Source organism: Lathyrus oleraceus, chromosome 2, assembly GCF_024323335.1.
Source record: "Lathyrus oleraceus cultivar Zhongwan6 chromosome 2, CAAS_Psat_ZW6_1.0, whole genome shotgun sequence".
Taxonomy (NCBI): Eukaryota; Viridiplantae; Streptophyta; class Magnoliopsida; order Fabales; family Fabaceae; genus Lathyrus; species Lathyrus oleraceus.
The window spans coordinates 160,194,860-160,214,085 of NC_066580.1; the positions used below are offsets into that span (position 1 = coordinate 160,194,860).

Here is a 19,226-nt window from a genome sequence, read left to right on the forward strand (position 1 = left end):
AATCATAATTGGACTTATGTAGAAGTCATAACTATTTGAGGCTAAACAATAAAATATAGGTGTTAATGCATGTTAGAGATTTGGTACAAATAACCAAACTCCTAAAACATACCACACACTACAAGAAATGGGAAAGACCTATCTCACTCAGACTTATGTTGATTCATCTGAAACAAGGTCATTGATGAATCAACTAGCATTTAAACATTAGAGAAATCATTGGTCAATTATGGATTGGGAAAGAATATGGATGAAGATGAAGAGGGAACGAAAAGTAGAAATCCAAATTGATCAGATGAGGAATTTCATCTGATCAATACTATCCATTCATTTTGGAAGATGAAATCTATATTTCATCAATCCCCTAAATCCAATGGTATTGATCAAACAAAAGTCAAATCAACAATGACCAAGGCCAAACAGAAAGTCAAACATCACAAGACCATAAAAATGGTTCAACACAATTTTTAAACAATTATTCAATTAAAAATCAAATTAAAAATGAATTGAAATGCATTTTAAAATGGACAAAACCTCAAATCCCTTCAAAACACCAAATAAATCGCCAAGGGATTTATCCTAGGTCAAACAAGGTCAAAGGACCTTAGACAAAAAATTCATAATTTTTGGAATGTCAGAAGTATTTTAAAAATATTTAAAATAAGTTAAAAATCATTTAAATCATGTAAAATATCAAAATTAATCCAAAAAATGATTTTAATTCAAAGTATGGAAGAGAAAAATATTTAAAGATTTTTTGTGAAAGTCCCATATTTTTTGGATTAAAAATGAAATTTCTATGAATTAAATAAAAGAAATGGATTAAATGAAAAAAATCAGAATTAAAAAAGAAAATAGAAAAAATGAGGACCATCAGATCTCCCTCATTAATTGAGGTGGCGTATCTGATGGCCAAGCGCGCGTTTTCCACCATGTGCCAGAGTCAATGTGCCACACGCAGGGTCAAATAAAACAAAGGCTGAGATTAAAATGTTTTACGATGATCAGATGGCTGGAGACACGCCAACACATCACCGGAGCCCTAGCTCCGGTTGTCTTCTCCGGTGGACCTCACCGGACTGGTCCACCCTCATCCATCAAGAAAATGAAAAGTAAGGACACTATTTTAAAGAGAAAAAAGCTCAGGAGCTCGAATCTGGCCTCAATTTTGTCCAATTCCAAATATATTGAGAGATACGAGGAATTGAATTTTGAGGTACACGATCTGAGTTGCTTTGATTTGACCTCAAAGTAACTCAATCTTGTTGCATACATTGGTAGGTCTTCAGACAACCAATAAACAAAGAGAATAGTGGGGAATTGAAAAATAATCGAAGGCTTGAAGTTTTGGAAAAATCACCTTCGGGTAGCAGTGATTTGGCTTGATCTCAATGTGAATCCACTTGGTTCTTCCTCCTCCTTCTTGTAGTGATCAATTGAGATGAAAATTACAATGAATCCTTGGAGTTTGAATCCCAAAACAGAAGGAGAAATTCAAACTTGATTTCAAATAAATCTCCAAGGAACTCTATGGAGTAGGGTTCTGAGTTTGCTTGGCAAGGCTTGGGAAATGTGTGTGTATCATTTATGAAGCAATCCACTGGTATTTGTAGGCTATGGAATTCAGTTTTGCACCATTTGAAAATTGACCAAAAATAACAATGTTGTGCATGGGTGCATGGGCATTGAATTAGGCTCAATCAATGATGCAATTCACTTCAAATTCGTGCACATTTGATACCGAAGTCATCACATGGAAACATGCAAAAGGAATTAATCATTTGAGTGCAAAAGTTGCCAAAACAAACCCAACAAAGGAACCTTGCGCAAGTCCCTCAATTCTTGTCCAAATGAAGTAATCTTGGATTATTCGGAAAGGTGACATCAAGGGGAACAACATTTAAGTTGAACACTTTTCCATTTGGATCTTGGATCATGATGAATTTTGAGGTGGAAGTTGGAGAAATCAAACATGGTTGAAAAGTTTCGAAGTACAAAGTCAAATGACCACGTCTTCCACCTTGAATAACTTTTGCTATGAGCTCCTAATGAAAATGGTTTCTTCACCAAAGTTGTATCTATTCCATTATTCTTCAATATAGTCATAAATTTGACATCATTTGGATTAAAAATGAGGGAGTTATGGATTTTAGAAGTTGAGGAAAATTGCTTGTTCAATGGAATGACCCAAAATGACCTATAATGTTTCCTCTTGGAACATGCCCTTGCAAGTTGAATTTGACATTTCTCAAAGAATCAAAGTTGGATAAGATGTCTTGAATTTGATCATGAAACTTGGATAGCCTTCATATCATAAAAAGTGAGAAAGTTATGGTCCATGGAAGTTGACCTTATAATTAGGGCACAAACAAAATGACCTATAATCTTTCACCATAAAAAATGACTTTCCAAGCAAAATTAGCTCTTAATGTCAACATGAAAGTTGTTTGGAATGTCATAAATAGTAACTTTGATCTTGGAGTCATTTTCACATGATAAAAATTGTAGGAGGTAGGGTCTAGGGAGCCCCAATTTTGACTAGTTGACTTTCTCTGGTCAATCTCTTTGAACCAACTTGCAAACTTGAAGTTCTCCTGATCTTTGGGGATCATGGAGGATCATATATGCTTTAGATGATGTATTATGAAGTATCACTTTAAATATTTGATCAATTTATGAAGAAACTTGTTGAGGAAGTCACACAAGATACCCAGATGAATTAGGGCTTCCAAGGCAAACAAGCTTTAACTCTTTATGAATTCTTGATCAAATGTACAAATAAAGAACATGGGGATCCATATATTATGCTTAGAACCAATGTGAACCTCTCCTTGACTGATCTCTTTGCATTGAGGGTCTCAAACCCTAGTTGTGAGCTTGATGAGGCACAGGTGGACACACACTACCTACAAAAGAAACCAAGCTACACATAGACATATTTTTGGTATTTTGGTGAGTAAACAAAAGAAAATAAAGTATGATACAATCAAATAGTGTTTGGTGATGTCTCCCAATGCAAACCCAATGACTGAGGGGTGAGGAGGATGCCAAGATATGATCCCAAAGCCAATGCAAATGATGAGATAGCATGAGGGATCTTAGGGTCAAAATTGGGGTCTTACAGTTAGCACTTTAACGTCCAAGTTAGTTTATGGTTCAAGATAATCATAGTGAGAGTGGAGATTAAAGATTGTGTATCTGAAAACCTTTTGTGAATGTATTTATACATTGGACTTAATGGAGCAGGTTGGATAAGTGGGCCTCAAGTGATTCGGCCTTTGACTGGCACTGATCGGTTTGTTCGAGGATATTTTTTATTGCTTCAAACATGAAGAATTTCATACATGCCATTATATCCCCGATCAGTCCAACAATACCAACATATCCCAGTGGTTCTTACATCCTTTGTTTCACCTTCTCCTTTGTCTCCTACTCCACTTCCTCTAGCACAACAATATGGTAGTGATTTTCGTGTTCTAATGTCAAATCAAAGTGGAATCGACCATCGCCTACATTAACCCTATCGTCAATTTAGTTTTTTAAATAACCATTGTAGCTACTAAATATTATTAATAAACTGAAATGTTATTTCAATGACTATAAATATCTTAATTTTTAATTTTTTTATTATAATTTATTAATTTTATGTTTAACTAAATTTAAAAAAAAAATATTTATTATTTACTGTTATGTTGAATAAATTTTAATATTAATTATTTATATATAATTTTATTAAATAACGAAAAACTAATATTGTAATTACACCACCCCACCCATTCGGTGGGTGTCTTCAATTATTTAATTAAAAAAGTTTCAATAGTGTGGCATTATAGTAAAAAACTCCAGCAAAAGATTGATATAAATAACTTTTGATTAAAAATTTTAATTTTAATTTTGTTAATTTCATGAAGTTGAGATTTAGAGTTACCAACTTTTTGCAATTTCGATAAACAAAGTTTGGCTTAATCTTATTCTAGCATATCAAAAAACAGACTTCCTAAACAAATTGTTTAGAGTGCGCAACAGGTTAGAGATACATGTTCTAAATTTTCCACATACAACATGAAGTTATATATATATATATATATATATATATATATATATATATATATATATATATATATATATATATATATATATATATATATATATATATATTGGATACAATAAAAAGTATATATTTGATTTAACTTATACAGAGTTATTTCAGCTTTCATATATAAGAAGTTATTGCTTTCACCTGATGAAAAAAAAAACAATTTCAACGTAACGGTCAGTTACCATCACAAAATCAGATCATAGTCATGATTTTTGAAAAGCAAGACAAAATTTTACTTGCAAGAAGTTAGAATTCATGCCTCGTTGCTCCATCATCACCATTTATTTAAGGAAACGCCAACCTGAAAAATTCAAACAAATTTTATGATGCACAGACGCATGTCCCGACACATATACTAGACACATGTGTCTGTGTCAGTGTCTGTGTTGTGTTAGAGTCAGACACACATTAATCTAAAATATCCAGTGTTACACACATCGTCTACACACGACTATAGAGGAGCCGGATCGGGAATATAATACATTGCTTACCCTAATTTAAGAGATATGTCAGATGAATCATCTTCAAGAGAAGGTCCACTATTGCAGCTGCATACATTATTCATGGACTCACATGACACATCCAAGTTTCCCAAGAGAGGACTTTTTCCCTTAAAAAGCATAGCCATCTGAGAGAAACCTTAGTAACATCAAAATCAAAGAAAATATCATATGAAAATTCAAATGAAACGATGAAATTCTTAATTCTCATACCTTTTGCTTTAAATGATTGTTCTCCTCTTGTAACTCGATACTCTTTTTTGGCACATGGTCAAAGAATGCAAAAGAAATTTTAGTATTAAAATTTATACACTTGTTAATAGAAATAAAACATTCAAACATATATCTCATAATATTATCAAACGAGCAACAGTTTCAAACAAACCTTTATCTGAAGTGCACCAATCTCATTCATTATTCTTTTTTCCTGAATTTAAAGGTTATAATTCATCATTAGTATCTTTAGTATTAAAAAGCAATAGCGCACACAAGAAATCATATTCTGTGTATGATCTAAAATTTAATGCAGTCAAACTATAGTTAAATAGAATTTTATAAAATATTTTTCACAATTAAATCATGAAAAAAAAACCCTTATTTATTTTGCTACAGTTAAACTGCGATTAATCTACACAAAAATACTTAAGATACCTTCATCTCAATCACACTCTTGAGTCCGGTTTCAAGTGTTCTCTCCAATTGCTGCAACCCATCTAAGTTTAACCCTTCAAAATCTTCTCCTTTCAAGCCCCTTGTGAAAACAAAGAAATACAGAATTTTATGCACAAACCTCAAATATTTTCTAATTTTCTGTTTTTTTTTTTTAATTTTATTTTAAATCTTTCACTTTAAGAAAATTGTGAAACCTTAGTTGTTGGGTTTTATCAGCAAATTCCTTTTGCAATTCAGCTGACATGCTTTTCACTACCTGAAATTAGCAAACAAAAATAAATTAAAACAACAATGTTTATGATTAACTAATTCATAAATATTTTAAAAAGTATATATATATATATATATATATATATATATATATATATATATATATATATATATATATATATATATATATATATATATATATATATATATATATATATATATATATATATATATATATATATATATATATATATTAGAACATGTTTTTAATACTTTACCTGCAGTGGTAGAGTTTTGTCCAATTTGTTGATTTGTTTGGAGTGCTGATTATACCTTGTAATTATGTCCTTCATACTTTATCAAACAAAAATAATAATTAAGCATGACTACTAAAGAAGTAAAGGTTAAGCATAACATAATATAAATAAGACTTAAATAGTATTCTGTTTTAGGTGAGTTAGCTTGTATTTTTTTTTTTGGATAGAGTTCGTAAATGTTAAACTTTATTTATTTTAATCTTTAAAATTAAAATATACATAAAAACTTGTAGATTTTTTATGGATTTTAATTTTAGGACTAAAATCAAAAGAATTTTAATATTTAGAATTATTTAAAAAAAATACGGATACAAAAATCAAAAGCATGTCACCTTAAATGGAAAAAAAAAACTATTTAAATCTATAAATAAAAATGTTGAGAAAGGATGTTTAATTAATAACCCTTACAATCTTTCATCATCTTAGAAAATTTAGTATAAAGTATTTAGTATGATATAGAAAAAAAATTCCGTCTCTCAGCTGTGTATTCCTTAAATCTTTAAAATATTATTTACTACGAAGTTGAATTTTTTTTAGCTACAAATCTAAGAAATACATAATAAAAATATAAAACACAAAAGTTATAAAATAAATTTACAAAAGTAATTTGATTTTGATTTATAGTGTGTCTTTCCTAAAATGTATTAGTGCACTAGATATAGACAAAAATAATTCTATTGGTAAAAGAGTTATCCAAAGAATTCCATCTAATTTTGATATTTCATGATATTGTTTTTTTTAGGGTGGGTTTACATGACCTCCCATGTTTGGCCTTTTTTTTTATTATTTTTTTGTGGAGTTTTGTATTTTTCTAATCCATCCATCTTTGCAACTTTGTCTCATAACGTGCTACTATGATGATACTTTCTTTATTTAGTGGTGCTATAGGGTAAGAAATGTGATTGAACCTAACTCAATCTTACAAAATCGGTTGGTAGAGTGAGGATTACTCCCACTTATAAACATATATTCAGGTTATATATTATCTGATGTGAGACTCTTAACACACCCTCTCACGTTCAGGACTAGACAATTTGAGCATGGAAATAAATGATGGGTGACTCGATAACGAAAACTAGAGTAGGTGACCCACCAGATCTTAAACCGAACTCTGATACCATATTAAGAAATATCGTTGGGCCTAACTCAACCATATAAAACCGGTTGATAGAGTGATGATTGTCCCCACTTATAAACACATGCTCATGCCATATATCAAGTTCCATGCGTCTTTAAGAGTTTCTTATATGCCTATGACTTTCGTGAATCATAGTAGACTTAAGAAAGATATGACATATCCCATATTCAACTGTTTTATATTTTACTGGTCTTTATTTAGTTAAATGTGTAACTCATTGTACATGATGTTACTTGACCAATGAGAAAGAGTGAAGCATGGTAGAGAATTTAGTTGTGACAAAATTGATTGTGGTGGTTAGTAATCTCAAAGTTAGTTAAAAATAGTTAGGTTACTTGGTGTGCAAGTAACCAATGAACAAATAATCTAACATTGTAATCATTTTGAGTTAGTGCAATTATTCTCCTTCCTCTTCCAATTTTCATTTCTCTCTAAATTGTGCAAAGTATGTGTGTGTGAGAAATAGAACAAAGCTTGAGCAAACTTGAGGTTGTTAGTGACTACCACCAAAAAGATCGGTGTTTATGCTTTGTCCGAGTTTCTTTGTTCTAACATCTGCTATCTAGAGTCGTGGTTATGCTCACAAAGAATTGAAGAAAACTGATTATACAATCCTCTTTATAATTCATCAGTGTGTTGATCTGAATAATTTTTAAAAAGTTGGAGATGTGTTGAATCATCGAAGGAGGCATGAGATATCTTGGAAAAGTAGTTTGGTGGTGATGAGAAAGTGAATGAGGTGTGGTTACAAAGTCACAAAAGATTGTATGAATTTATTCAGATGGAAGAAAATGATAGTGTAACTGATTTCTTAACAAGGGTGACTAGGTTTTTAAATCAGATCAAGATGTGTGACCAAGTTGATAGTTGCAAAAAAAATTGAGATCACCACTTCTAAAATTTGATCACATAGTAATAACCATATAAGAATTGAAAGATATGTCAAGTTTGACAAAGGAAGAACTACAGGGGACCCTTGAATCACATGAGCAAAGAATGGTGGAGAGATCTACAAGAAAGACAAAAAGTAATGTAACATTGCAAGCATAATATGGGAGAGATAGAAAGGGTAAAGGAAAATGGAATGGAAGTAGAGGTAGAAGTGGCTACAATAATTCAAATGCTATAATTCACCAACAAGAAGCAAGGAGGTCATAAAGGTGGTTTTGTCAACAAATGGAAAGAAGGAAGAAAGAGGCTTGACAATAGTGTCATCCAATGTTACAAATGTCAAATTCGACCATTTTGCTGATGAATATTTTGCAAAGAATCAAGAAAGTGGTGCAAAGCTTGCAAAACAAGATAATGAAGATGTGTTGCTCATGGTGACAACAAAGCAGGAAGAGAAGTGTAAAGATAAATGGTATTTTGACTCAGGATGATCATCACACATGGCTGGTAGAAAATATTGGTTTATCAACATTAGCAAATCCATGAAGAACAAAGCGAAGTTTTCAAATGATAGCACTGTGGCAGTTGAAGGAATTTGTGATGTCTTGATCATGTGGAAAGATGACAAGAAATCACTAACCTCATATTTATTGTACATTCCAAGCATGAAGAGAAACCTGATAAGCACTAACCAATTGATTGGAAGGAATTATAAAGTGATGATATAAGACAAGAGGATGATAGTGCATGACTCAAGTGGTAGATTGATCTTAAAGTCACATATGTCCTAAAATATGACCTTCAAAATTTAACTTGATGTAATGGAACACAAATGCCTAGAAACTACATCTAGTAAGAATGAATGGCTATGGCACTATAGGCTTGGCCATCTCAACTTTAGGAATATCAACAATCTAAAGAGGAAGAACATGGTTTCAGGCTTTCCTGAAATTCAAAATTTCCTAGTGAAGTGTGTGATGAATGTGTGGCAGCTGAAGGAATTTGTGATGTCTTAATCATGTGGAAAGATGACAAGAAATCACTAACCTCATATTTATTGTACATTCCAAGCATGAAGAGAAACTTGATAAGCATTAACCAATTGATTGGAAGGAATTATAAAGTGATGATATAAGACAAGAGGATGATAGTGCATGACTCAAGTGGTAGATTGATCTTAAAGTCACATATGTCTCAAAATATGACCTTCAAAATTTAACTTGATGTAATGGAACACAAATGCCTAGAAACTACATCTAGTAAGAATGAATGGCTATGGCACTATAGGCTTGGCCATCTCAACTTTAGGAATATCAACAATCTAAAGAGGAAGAACATGGTTTCAGGCTTTCCTGAAATTCAAAATTTCCTAGTGAAGTGTGTGATGAATGTGTGCAGGCCAAGCAACATAAGAATAGCTTCAACAAGGAGCAACAAACAAGTCTAGAGCTTCTCTTGAAGACATAACTCAGATGTGTGTGGTTATATCCAAGTTGATTAAATTGGAGGTAAAAAGTACTTTGTTACATTTGTAGATGACTACATCAGAAAATTATGGACATACTTGATTACGAAGAAAAATGATGTGATTGAAGTGCTCACTAAATTCAAAACCATGGTGGAAAGGTAAAGTGGTCACAATATTAAGACTTTGAGAACTGATGGTGGAGGAGAATATGTATCAATTAATTTTGATGCATTATGTGAAAGATAAGGGATTGTGCACGAGGTGGTGCCACCATACACATCTCAATAAAATTGGACTGCAAAGAGAAAGAACAAGAACATCATAAACATGGTGAGGAGTATGTTGAAAGAAACATATCTACCTAATGAGCTATGAAGTGAGGTTGTTCCAACTGCAACATATCTCTTGAATAGATTCCCAACCAAGAGTCTAGAAGGGATCACACCTAAAGAATGTTGGTATGGTGTCAAGCCAAGTTTAAGCCACTTGAATGTATTTGTTTACATTGCACATAGACATGTGCCTAACCAATTGAGAGTAAAGCTTGATGAGAAATCAAGCCAAACGATCTTGGTTGGTTATTCTTCAACTAGTGGCTACAAGTTGTTTGATCCTATGAATAGGTAAATACTGATCAACAGACATGTGGTTATAGACGAAATGAAAAATTGGGACCAAAACAACAATGTTATGAAGGATTTAGTGAGAATCGTGCATGAAGAACCAAGTTGTGAAATTGGGATGGAGACTCAAGCAGATACCACCAGGATTCAAGCAGGAACTAGCAGACCTCAAAGAACTAGAAACATGCTAGCCAGATTGCAGGAATGTGTGTTCATATCAGATGATGTGGTCAATGATGAAGGTGAGCCAGTACACTATGCTTTTTATGCAGATATTGAGCCTATAAATGTGACTTAAGAATTGAAGGATCTGAAGTGGAAGGTTGTTATGTTGAAGGAGCTGAAATCCATAGAGGTTAACAAAACTTGTTTACTATTTGACTTGCCACAACGAAAGAAAGAAGTTTATGTAAAATGGGTATATAAGGTGAAGCTGAATTCTAAGGGTGAAATGACCAAACATAAAGAAAGATATGTGGCAAAAGGATTTCTTCAAAGATAATGTATTGATTTTGACGAGTTTTTTGCACAAGTTTTCAGTATTTAAACAATTAGATTTGTTGTTGCCTTAGCCAATATGAAGAATTGGTCCATGTGCCAAATGGATGTGAAATGTGCATTCCTGAATGGCCCCTTAAATTAAGAGGTATATGTGTCACAACCAGTTAGTTTCGAGAAATAATTGCCAAAAGAGAAAGGTAAGCAGGTTGCATAAGGAGTTGTATGGGCTTAAACAAACTCCTAGGGTTTGGAATAAGAAGATTGATAGCTTCCTAAAAGAGGTAGCATATGTGAAGTGTGCAACCGAACATGGTGTGTATGTTAGAAGGAGAAAAAGTGAGCTGATAATACTTTATCTCTATGTAGATGATTTGTTAATCACAGGTAGCTGCAAGAAAGAGATTGAATATTTCAAACTTAACTTGATGAATGAATTTAAGATGTTTGATCTTGGCAACATCTCACATTTCCTTGGAATTGAGATTTACAAGTATGGTAGAGGGTTAATAATGCACCAAAGAAGATATTCTAATGAGATACTCAAGAGATTTGAAATGAAGGATTGTAACTCTACATCAACACCAACTGAGCCAAGATCACAATTAACAAAGGATTCAGATGAGGATGATATTGATCCAACACAATATAGAAGACTCGTTGAATCATTGAGAAATCTTTGTCACACAAGGCCTAGCCTAGCATACAATGTAAGCATGGTGAGTAGGTTCATGCAAAAGCCAAAGTTGTCACATCTTGCAGCCACAAAGAGGATACTAAGGTATCTTAGAGGAACCTTGGACTATGGAATCTTGTTCCGAATAGCAGATGAAGGAAAGGAATATAGTCTTGTTGGATACATTGATTCAAGTTGGTGTGGTGATGTTGAGGATATAAAGTCTACAACTGGTTATGTGTTCATGTTAGGTGGTGCACCAGTTGGATGTAACTCAAGAAAGAAACCAGTAGTAGCATTATCATCATGTGAAGAAAAGTAGATTGCAACCTGACTTTGTTCCTGTGAAGTGGTATGCATGGCGAGCATAACTGATGAAATTGAAGGCAAGAATCATAAAGCTATGACTATGAAGATTGACAATATGTCTGCTATCAACATGGTCAAGAACTCAATCACACACACGGGAGAAGTAAGAACATATAGATGAGGCTTCATTATCTTAGGGAATAAGTAAGCTATAAAAGGTTTTGTCTAGAACACTACAGAAGAGAAGATTAGATAGCCGACATTATGACAAAGGCAGTTCAGGTAGATTTGTTCAAAAGGCCCAGGAACATGATACATGTGGAAAGCTTAAGTAAAATGAATCAGATGGTGTGTTAAATGTGTAACTCAATGTACTTGATGTTACTTGATCAATAAAAAAGAATAAAACAAGGTAGAGAATCAAATTGTAACAGAACTGATTGACGTTGCTAGTAATCCAAAAATTAATTAGAGTTAGTTAGGTTACTTGGTGCGCAAGTAACCAATATACAAATACTCTAACATTGTAATCATTTTGAGTTAGTGCAAATATTCTCCTTCCTCTTCCAATTTTCATTTCCCTCTAAATTGTGCAAAGTGTGTGTGAGAAATAGAAAAAAACTTGAGCAAACTTGAGTCAACGAGTGAGCATCACGAAAGAGATTGGTGTATATGTTTTGTCCGAATTTCTTTGTTGTAACATATTTGACCCTTAATTAGGATATTTCTTATTCTCGACTAACAACTTCATTTGCATTATCCAGTAACATTAACTAAGATGATGTGACATAAATAGTAACTTTAACCTGAATAGTGTCATCACTATGCCATACAACAAAAAAGTAGACGTTGTGAATCATAATTTAGCTTGTAAATAGGTGAAGACTCATTCAACTCTTCAAACTCAACTACCTCACCAATGATCTTGGACTTCTCATATAACTTGCCTAATCATAAATTGGAGCCCTTCGATAAATATATTTAGTCAATTTTTTTCCCTTCGCTTCCCTAACTACTTTGTTTGTTAATCTCTTATTTATTCTTTACATACTCAACGCTCGCTTCGTGATTCTAACAATTTCTTTATTTTTCATGCTTGCTTAACCATTTCTTTTCATATCCTTAAAAATATCCTCTTAACAAGCCCCAAAGGATAAGGTGGAAACCCTAGGTCCAAAGTTAACTAGTGATACCCTATCCACTACAAAGCTAAATTTGTTACCTTATTAAGTTTTGAATTTGTATCAAGGATTCTTTGAATGCATGATATTAGAAACAAAGAAAAAATACGGGTAAGCAAATCAAGGTTGTGTAGGAGAATTTGAATATATTACATCTAAAAGATGAAGCAAAAAACCTTCATGGACTTTTCTTTCTTACATCTCAATTTTATTTACTATCATAATTAATTGTAGTATTCAATGACAAGATTTTAGATTGAATATGTTAAGAGAAGATTATGCTAATTTGAGATATTTCATACTGTATTACGAGTAGGAGGTGAAGTTCGCATTGAAGTGGATGGTGCTAAAAAAGACGTGTTTGAAAATATATAGTTTTAGACAACTAATGAAGTTTATGCTTTGATATTAACTAAATCTTTTCATGAGGAGGAGGTTGGACAAGCTCAGTGGAATTGCAATAGTTATAAAAACCTAGGGATCATAAGATGTTAACCAAGGTTTTAGACAACTAATGACATTGTCTTGATCCCAAAAATTGATGTATTTTAGGTCCATTTCTTTTATGGGTTCAATGTACAAGGTGTTGACCAAGATTTTTGAAGATAGATGAAAGGAAGTTATTAATAAGTGGTTTATGATACAATATCATCATTCATAAAGAAAAGGTAAATTTTTGATGGAATTTTGATTGCTTATGGATTTATGATTAATGAGTAAAAGGTACAAAGAAAGAGTTGATATTGTTCAAAGTTGTTTTTTAAAAGGCTTTTGATTAACTTGAGTGAATTTATCTAGATTTGGAAAATCTGATTTCATTGAATTGATATTTAGGTTGAAGTTGAATTTCCATAAACATCTTGTGATGTTGAATATTCATCAAACGTGGTTAGCAAAAAAGCTTAATTATAGACTAGATAAGACTAAATTTAAATTATTGAAGTTATTGTTAGAATAATAATTAGTACAAAAGATTAAAGAAACGAAAGTTAAAAACATTGAATAATATCGAAATTTCTTAATGCAATTCAGGCAATGTTGCATACCTCTACGATTATAAAATATTTATAGTTTCATTTTATTTCTGTGTTGAAATTAGGGTTATAGTATTATAAACAATATATATAATACTACGTCTCAGTTTACAATAATACCATTGTATATGACGTTCCTTTCCCCCCACCTCTCTTTAGTGTCTACATATATATCAGTAATACTCAACAATCTCCACCTAGGAGAATACCAAATCCATATGAATATTTCATGTCGGATGATCACATCTTGGAAACTCGGGACGTAGAACTCCTGCTTAACATTTAGAAACATGTAACAAGTCTAAATAATGTTTGAACTCGTCATCGATGATTGGCTTAGTCAACATATCAATTGCATTATCTGAAGTATGAATATTTCCAAGTAATATATGTCCAGATGCAAGTTACTCTTTGATATATGATTGGGTATGGCATGATACACTTAATTGCTTGTCAAATAAATGACACTCTAATTATCACAATGCAACTGAATTCCACCTTTCTTAACACCCAATTCTCTCGCCAATCATGTAAGCCAAAAGGCTTCTTTGACAGCTTCAGTGTCGTCATGTACTCTACTTTAGTTGTCTACATGGTCACTGTGGACCTTCTATCATCAATGTCATATTGTAGACCTTATATCATCAATATCCTATTGTAGACCTTCTATCATCAATATCACCAACATCGTCTGAATCAACATATCCTCCAACTAAAGGATCACTCTGTTCACTGCAAAATATGATACTATGATCCATTGTACCCTTTAAGTACCCGGAAATCAACTTTATTTCTCCCCAATGACACTTGTCCAGTCTGGACATAAACTTACATACTTGAATTATAGTTTGTGTCAAATACGGTCTAGTGCAGACATAACATACATTAAACAATCAACAACATTGACATAAGGGACCTTTGGCATATACTTAGCTTTTGCATCTGTCTTTTGAAACTTATCCAATGAGAGTTTAAAGTGATCTGCCAATTGAATACTCACAATCTTTGAATTACTCATGTCACCCTTGTGTAACACCTTTTAACATAGTTTTCTTAGACAAACATAATTTTCTAGCACTCTTATTCCCGTGAACTTTTATATCAAAATTCTTCTTAGCATTGCATAAGTCATTTATGTCAAACTCCTTACTTAAACATGTTTTTCATTTCATTTACAACATGTAAATGATTAGCCACAATTAACATATTATCAACATACAATAACAAGAAAGTAAAAGAACCAACATGAAGGCTCTTAACTTAAACACAACTGTCATACTCACATTTTCAATAGCCAACCTGAAGCATGTATGAATCAAAAAGCCTGTACTATTGCATTGAACTTTTCTCCTTCTTTTTCTATTATTTTTGATTTTTTTATTGAACATTCACTTACAACTGATGCCCCTTTTCCCCTTTGGAAGTTGAACAAGCTCCCATATTTGATTATTTTTCAATGACTTCATTTCCTCCACCATTGCACTCACCCACTTATCTTTCTCTCAAAAGGTGGAAGGATCTCCCAAACTAGTAAGTGCATAGGTTGAAAAGTCTTCGTATCCACGTCTTTCTGATAGTTTGGTTGAACGATGTCACATTTTTAGTAAGTTCTTGGCCATATTTCGTACCCCACTAACGCACTTGAATGATTGGGCTAGAACAATTCTAAGTGTGTACTAAATTAATTTGGTCTACAACATCGTGGGCATGTGTAATTCTACCTTCAAGAAGAACATCATCATCAACAAGAAGCGTGATAAAATTTATTATGCTATTAGTTTTGAAGGTACAAATGATGTTTGTTCTGATATTTTAAAAATGGTTATTACTACCAATCTTATTGATGATACTTGAGGTTTTAATAGTTTAAAATCTAGAGGTATTGACTTCAAGAGGCTTATCGTAGCCGCTATGTCGTCTTCAATATGATCTCTTTGCGTTATTTGGTCTCATTATGTTACATATGACAATCTGCAGAGGGGATATATAAGGTGTCTTGATGTAGTCTCTGAGGTAAAAAATGTGAATCTTATAACCATTTTTTCTTCCATGTTACTTTGCAGTTTAATCTCTCACAATAATATTTATTTATATTTAATTAAATTGTTAATATTTAAAAATTAATAAATTAAAATATATATATATAATTATTTTTTATTATTGGAATGAATTAATATTTAAATGTTACAAGTGACCTATTTTATACTACAACTCAACACTAATGTTTTATTAATATATAATTTTCATAGTTAGATCTAAAATGTTTAGTTTGAAAGATTTGGTTGATGTGATATTGGATCTTCTAAAGAAAAAAAAATGGAGTTTTTGGAATCCGAATTGATGTTGATATTTTTAATAATTTAAAATAAAATAATTTCAAGAAAATGTAACCATATCAAAATATAAAAAATTTCAATACATTACAACATTTTTTTGGCAGACTAGATTTCAAGAATTTTAAAGCCTATGAAAATAATTTTTTGGCAATGTAATAAATCATATGAGACTAGAAAATATAGATATCTAAATGTTCTCATATTCTATTTCTTTTCACCATTTTATATATTGATTTTCCTTTTTTCTTTCTAAAAGACAATCCATCTGCATAGTAAACTATGTACCTTCTCAGCCCAATTTTCCAGCAAGTCATATCAGTAGTACTACCCTTACATCTCCATAAATGATAAAGTTTCAATAAAATGTAAACTATATCATATAAAGTATAAACTATATTATTATCATTATTATTATATTTCTGAAAGATAAAAAGTAGAAAATAGTAATTAATATTACCGTACGTACCTTGAACTGCAATGCTCATAGAGTTTCCCAGTTGTGGAAAAAATAATAAGACCAACTTCAGCATCACACAACACTGATAACTCCTCAGCTTTCTTAAATATTCCTCTTCTTCTCTTCGAAAATGTCACTTGTCTTGCTGTTGCATTGTCTATTTTCTTTATCTTTATCTTCTGTCGAGCCATTGATTAATCTTTCTCTACTACATTCAAAATAATCAAACTCTTTTTTCATTATTTCATTCCTCCTAATAATAATAATAATACACAAATAAATTAATTATGTAGTATTTGTTGATTAAGAAAATTAGATTTATATATATGATGTAAAATAATCGACCTAAATTTGACCAAAACCCTAGTTTCAGATCTGGAAATTATTATATGAAATCTTGTATGAGAAATAAATGAATAGATAAAAAGATGTGGCTAATAATAGAAAGAAATGATGAAGGAATAGAGAAGAAGATAGAAAAATAGAAAGAAAAGGAAAGGAAATGGAAAGAAAGAGAAAACCTGATTAGAATGGTGTGGCTGAATTTGCAAGAAAGGAAAGGGGTTTCTTCCCAAATATAGCTAATAAAGAATCTTACTTTCCTTCTTTGTTACTTACATAAATATCTTCTGAAATTTGTACGATATTTTCTTTTTTTGCTATACCTATAAAGTCTCGAATATATATATATATATATATATATATATATATATATATATATATATATATATATATATATATATATATATATATATATATATATATAACCAAATTAAAAGAAATACACTTATTTAATAATATCAAATCAAATTAATATTTTTTAAACTAATCATTGTTGTGAAAAGTATTACCCTATAAATAATCTATATAATTTTTTACATTAATCTATAATAATTTAATATATCATCAAGACACACGTCAAATAAAATTAGTTTTAAATTCTCTTGTATCATGATCATTTGAGCTAGATAACCGAGCTAAATTTAAATTAGTGGCTCTAAAGGATAATGTGTAAGTTAATGAATGTTCTTAATTGGAATTATTGGAGGTACTTGTAAACGCTTCGACACCAAATTAGCAAATAAGGTCAAGTGAGAGGTATGCTCCTTAAACTCTCATTCCAATGTTTTTTATTGTTGTTTATGGGAGATCGGAGTTATGGGGGACCTCATAAGTATTTATGGCCTTTAACACTTTTGACATTGTTTGAGGTGTTTTCTCTATCATACTAATCGGTGAGGATTGGTCTGTAGGCTTGTTTGGGTCATGGAATGGACATGTCCTTGTCCATAACAATTTCCCCCGGAGTCGTCAATCTTAAGGGAAGAGTAATGGAGATTTGATGTGGGTGGCAGAGGGTTGATTTAAGGTTTGATCTCAAGTGGAACTCTCCATGGGGTAAAATGAGATCTCTTTAAGTTCTAGACATTTCGAGGAGGGTTCCCATATGGTATTTCCATGATTTTATGTTCTATCTACATCTTGTTCATGATAAGGGTTTATCAACTCAAACGTCTTTCATGATAAGGGTTTATTAACTCAAATGTATTTCATGACCAAAGACGTAAACTTGGGGGTTTCAAAAATTTGGTTTATGTTTCTTACATGTTAGAGGATTTAGAGGCCACAAAGTGAGTTGCACCCCATATGTTTGTTGTGTATGGTTTTGAGGTGATTGTGAACCATTGGATAAATATGCGTATTTTCATTCTTGATAGTTCATTAATTTAATATATAAGCTGGTCATTTCCATTTTTATGGGAGTTCTTTCTTCATTTCTTGGAACTCTTCTACATTTGGTTTTCTCCTATTTTTCATTTCCTCTTTGTTTTTCTCAGGTGTTTGTTGCTTTCAAAAAGATTCATAATTTATGATCAAATGAGCTCTAGGTCATCTAGCTCATTACAATCACTTTTTTGAGAGGTTATCTGATACTATTTTGGGTCGTTTGCAATATCCATAGAGAAAGACCTAAGACCCAATCTTGAGAAGAAATAAACACGGAGCATGTAGACCTTTTTATATCCAGAAGCATGAAATTTTGTCCTCCTACATATCAATCACCAACATATCAAAACTTACGGTTGTCTGCACAACACGCTACATCACACGTGAGCAATTTCAACAACTATTAGTATATAAAGGTAAAGTGTAACACCTTAAACCCTAACATACCATTTTAAAATATAATGCGGAAATAATTCTCAAAAAGGGTGTCACATTTTCTCAGCATAAACATCTTTCTCAAACAAATATAATTGCAGCGAAAATAAACAATTAAAAATATCTTCAATTATATCATGAAATAGTACTTAACTTTATTAAAATATAAGTCAAATGAACTCAACAATTCGCATAAAACATCATCAAATAATCCCAACACAAGTATTATACTATTAGAGCGACTCACGAAAATTAAACAACACAAAAACAATAAACACATAAGACCAACTACACCATCCTCCAACATAAGTAACATCTAATGTTCCTCGAGCTCTACCTGAGTATCTTCACCATATGCGTAAAGAACAACACATGAAATAAATAGGGGTTGTGAATACATTCACATATGTTAATGGTGCACAAAACAACAAGAATAAAACAATTAGGAAATTTAATCAATTGCACAATACATTCACCATAACAATCATTCACAAATGCATTTATGTATGCAATATACTCGTCTCTTCTACTCCAATTCATGTGGTATCATCCTACAACACTGGAACGAAGTCCTACAACACTGGACCGAAGACCTACAACACTGGATATTAGAGTTATGTTACTGAGAGATCCTTAACATTGGACCAAAGTCCT

At 31.8% G+C, this 19,226-nt stretch overlaps 1 protein-coding gene across 6 annotated transcripts; it reads right to left on the reverse strand.

The window, feature by feature from the left end:
- Positions 1-4,155: 4,155 nt before the first annotated feature.
- On the reverse strand, positions 4,156-17,075 carry LOC127118667 (MADS-box protein JOINTLESS). Of its 6 annotated transcripts, none has more exons than XM_051048912.1 (10): positions 16,931-17,064; positions 16,410-16,614; positions 5,760-5,835; positions 5,466-5,527; positions 5,251-5,350; positions 4,985-5,026; positions 4,813-4,854; positions 4,591-4,727; positions 4,359-4,400; positions 4,156-4,240 (listed from the first exon to the last, which is right to left on the reverse strand). In XM_051048912.1, the coding sequence occupies exons 2-9, from the start codon at positions 16,598-16,600 to the stop codon at positions 4,385-4,387; spliced, it is 666 nt and encodes a 221-aa protein (XP_050904869.1). In that variant the 5' UTR covers positions 16,601-16,614; positions 16,931-17,064; the 3' UTR covers positions 4,156-4,240; positions 4,359-4,384. The 6 variants fall into 6 exon arrangements, with proteins under 6 accessions (XP_050904869.1, XP_050904867.1, XP_050904868.1 ...); XM_051048910.1 differs by having other exon boundaries at positions 4,164-4,240; positions 4,336-4,400; XM_051048911.1 differs by having other exon boundaries at positions 4,173-4,400; positions 16,410-16,617; positions 16,931-17,075.
- Positions 17,076-19,226: the final 2,151 nt, after the last annotated feature.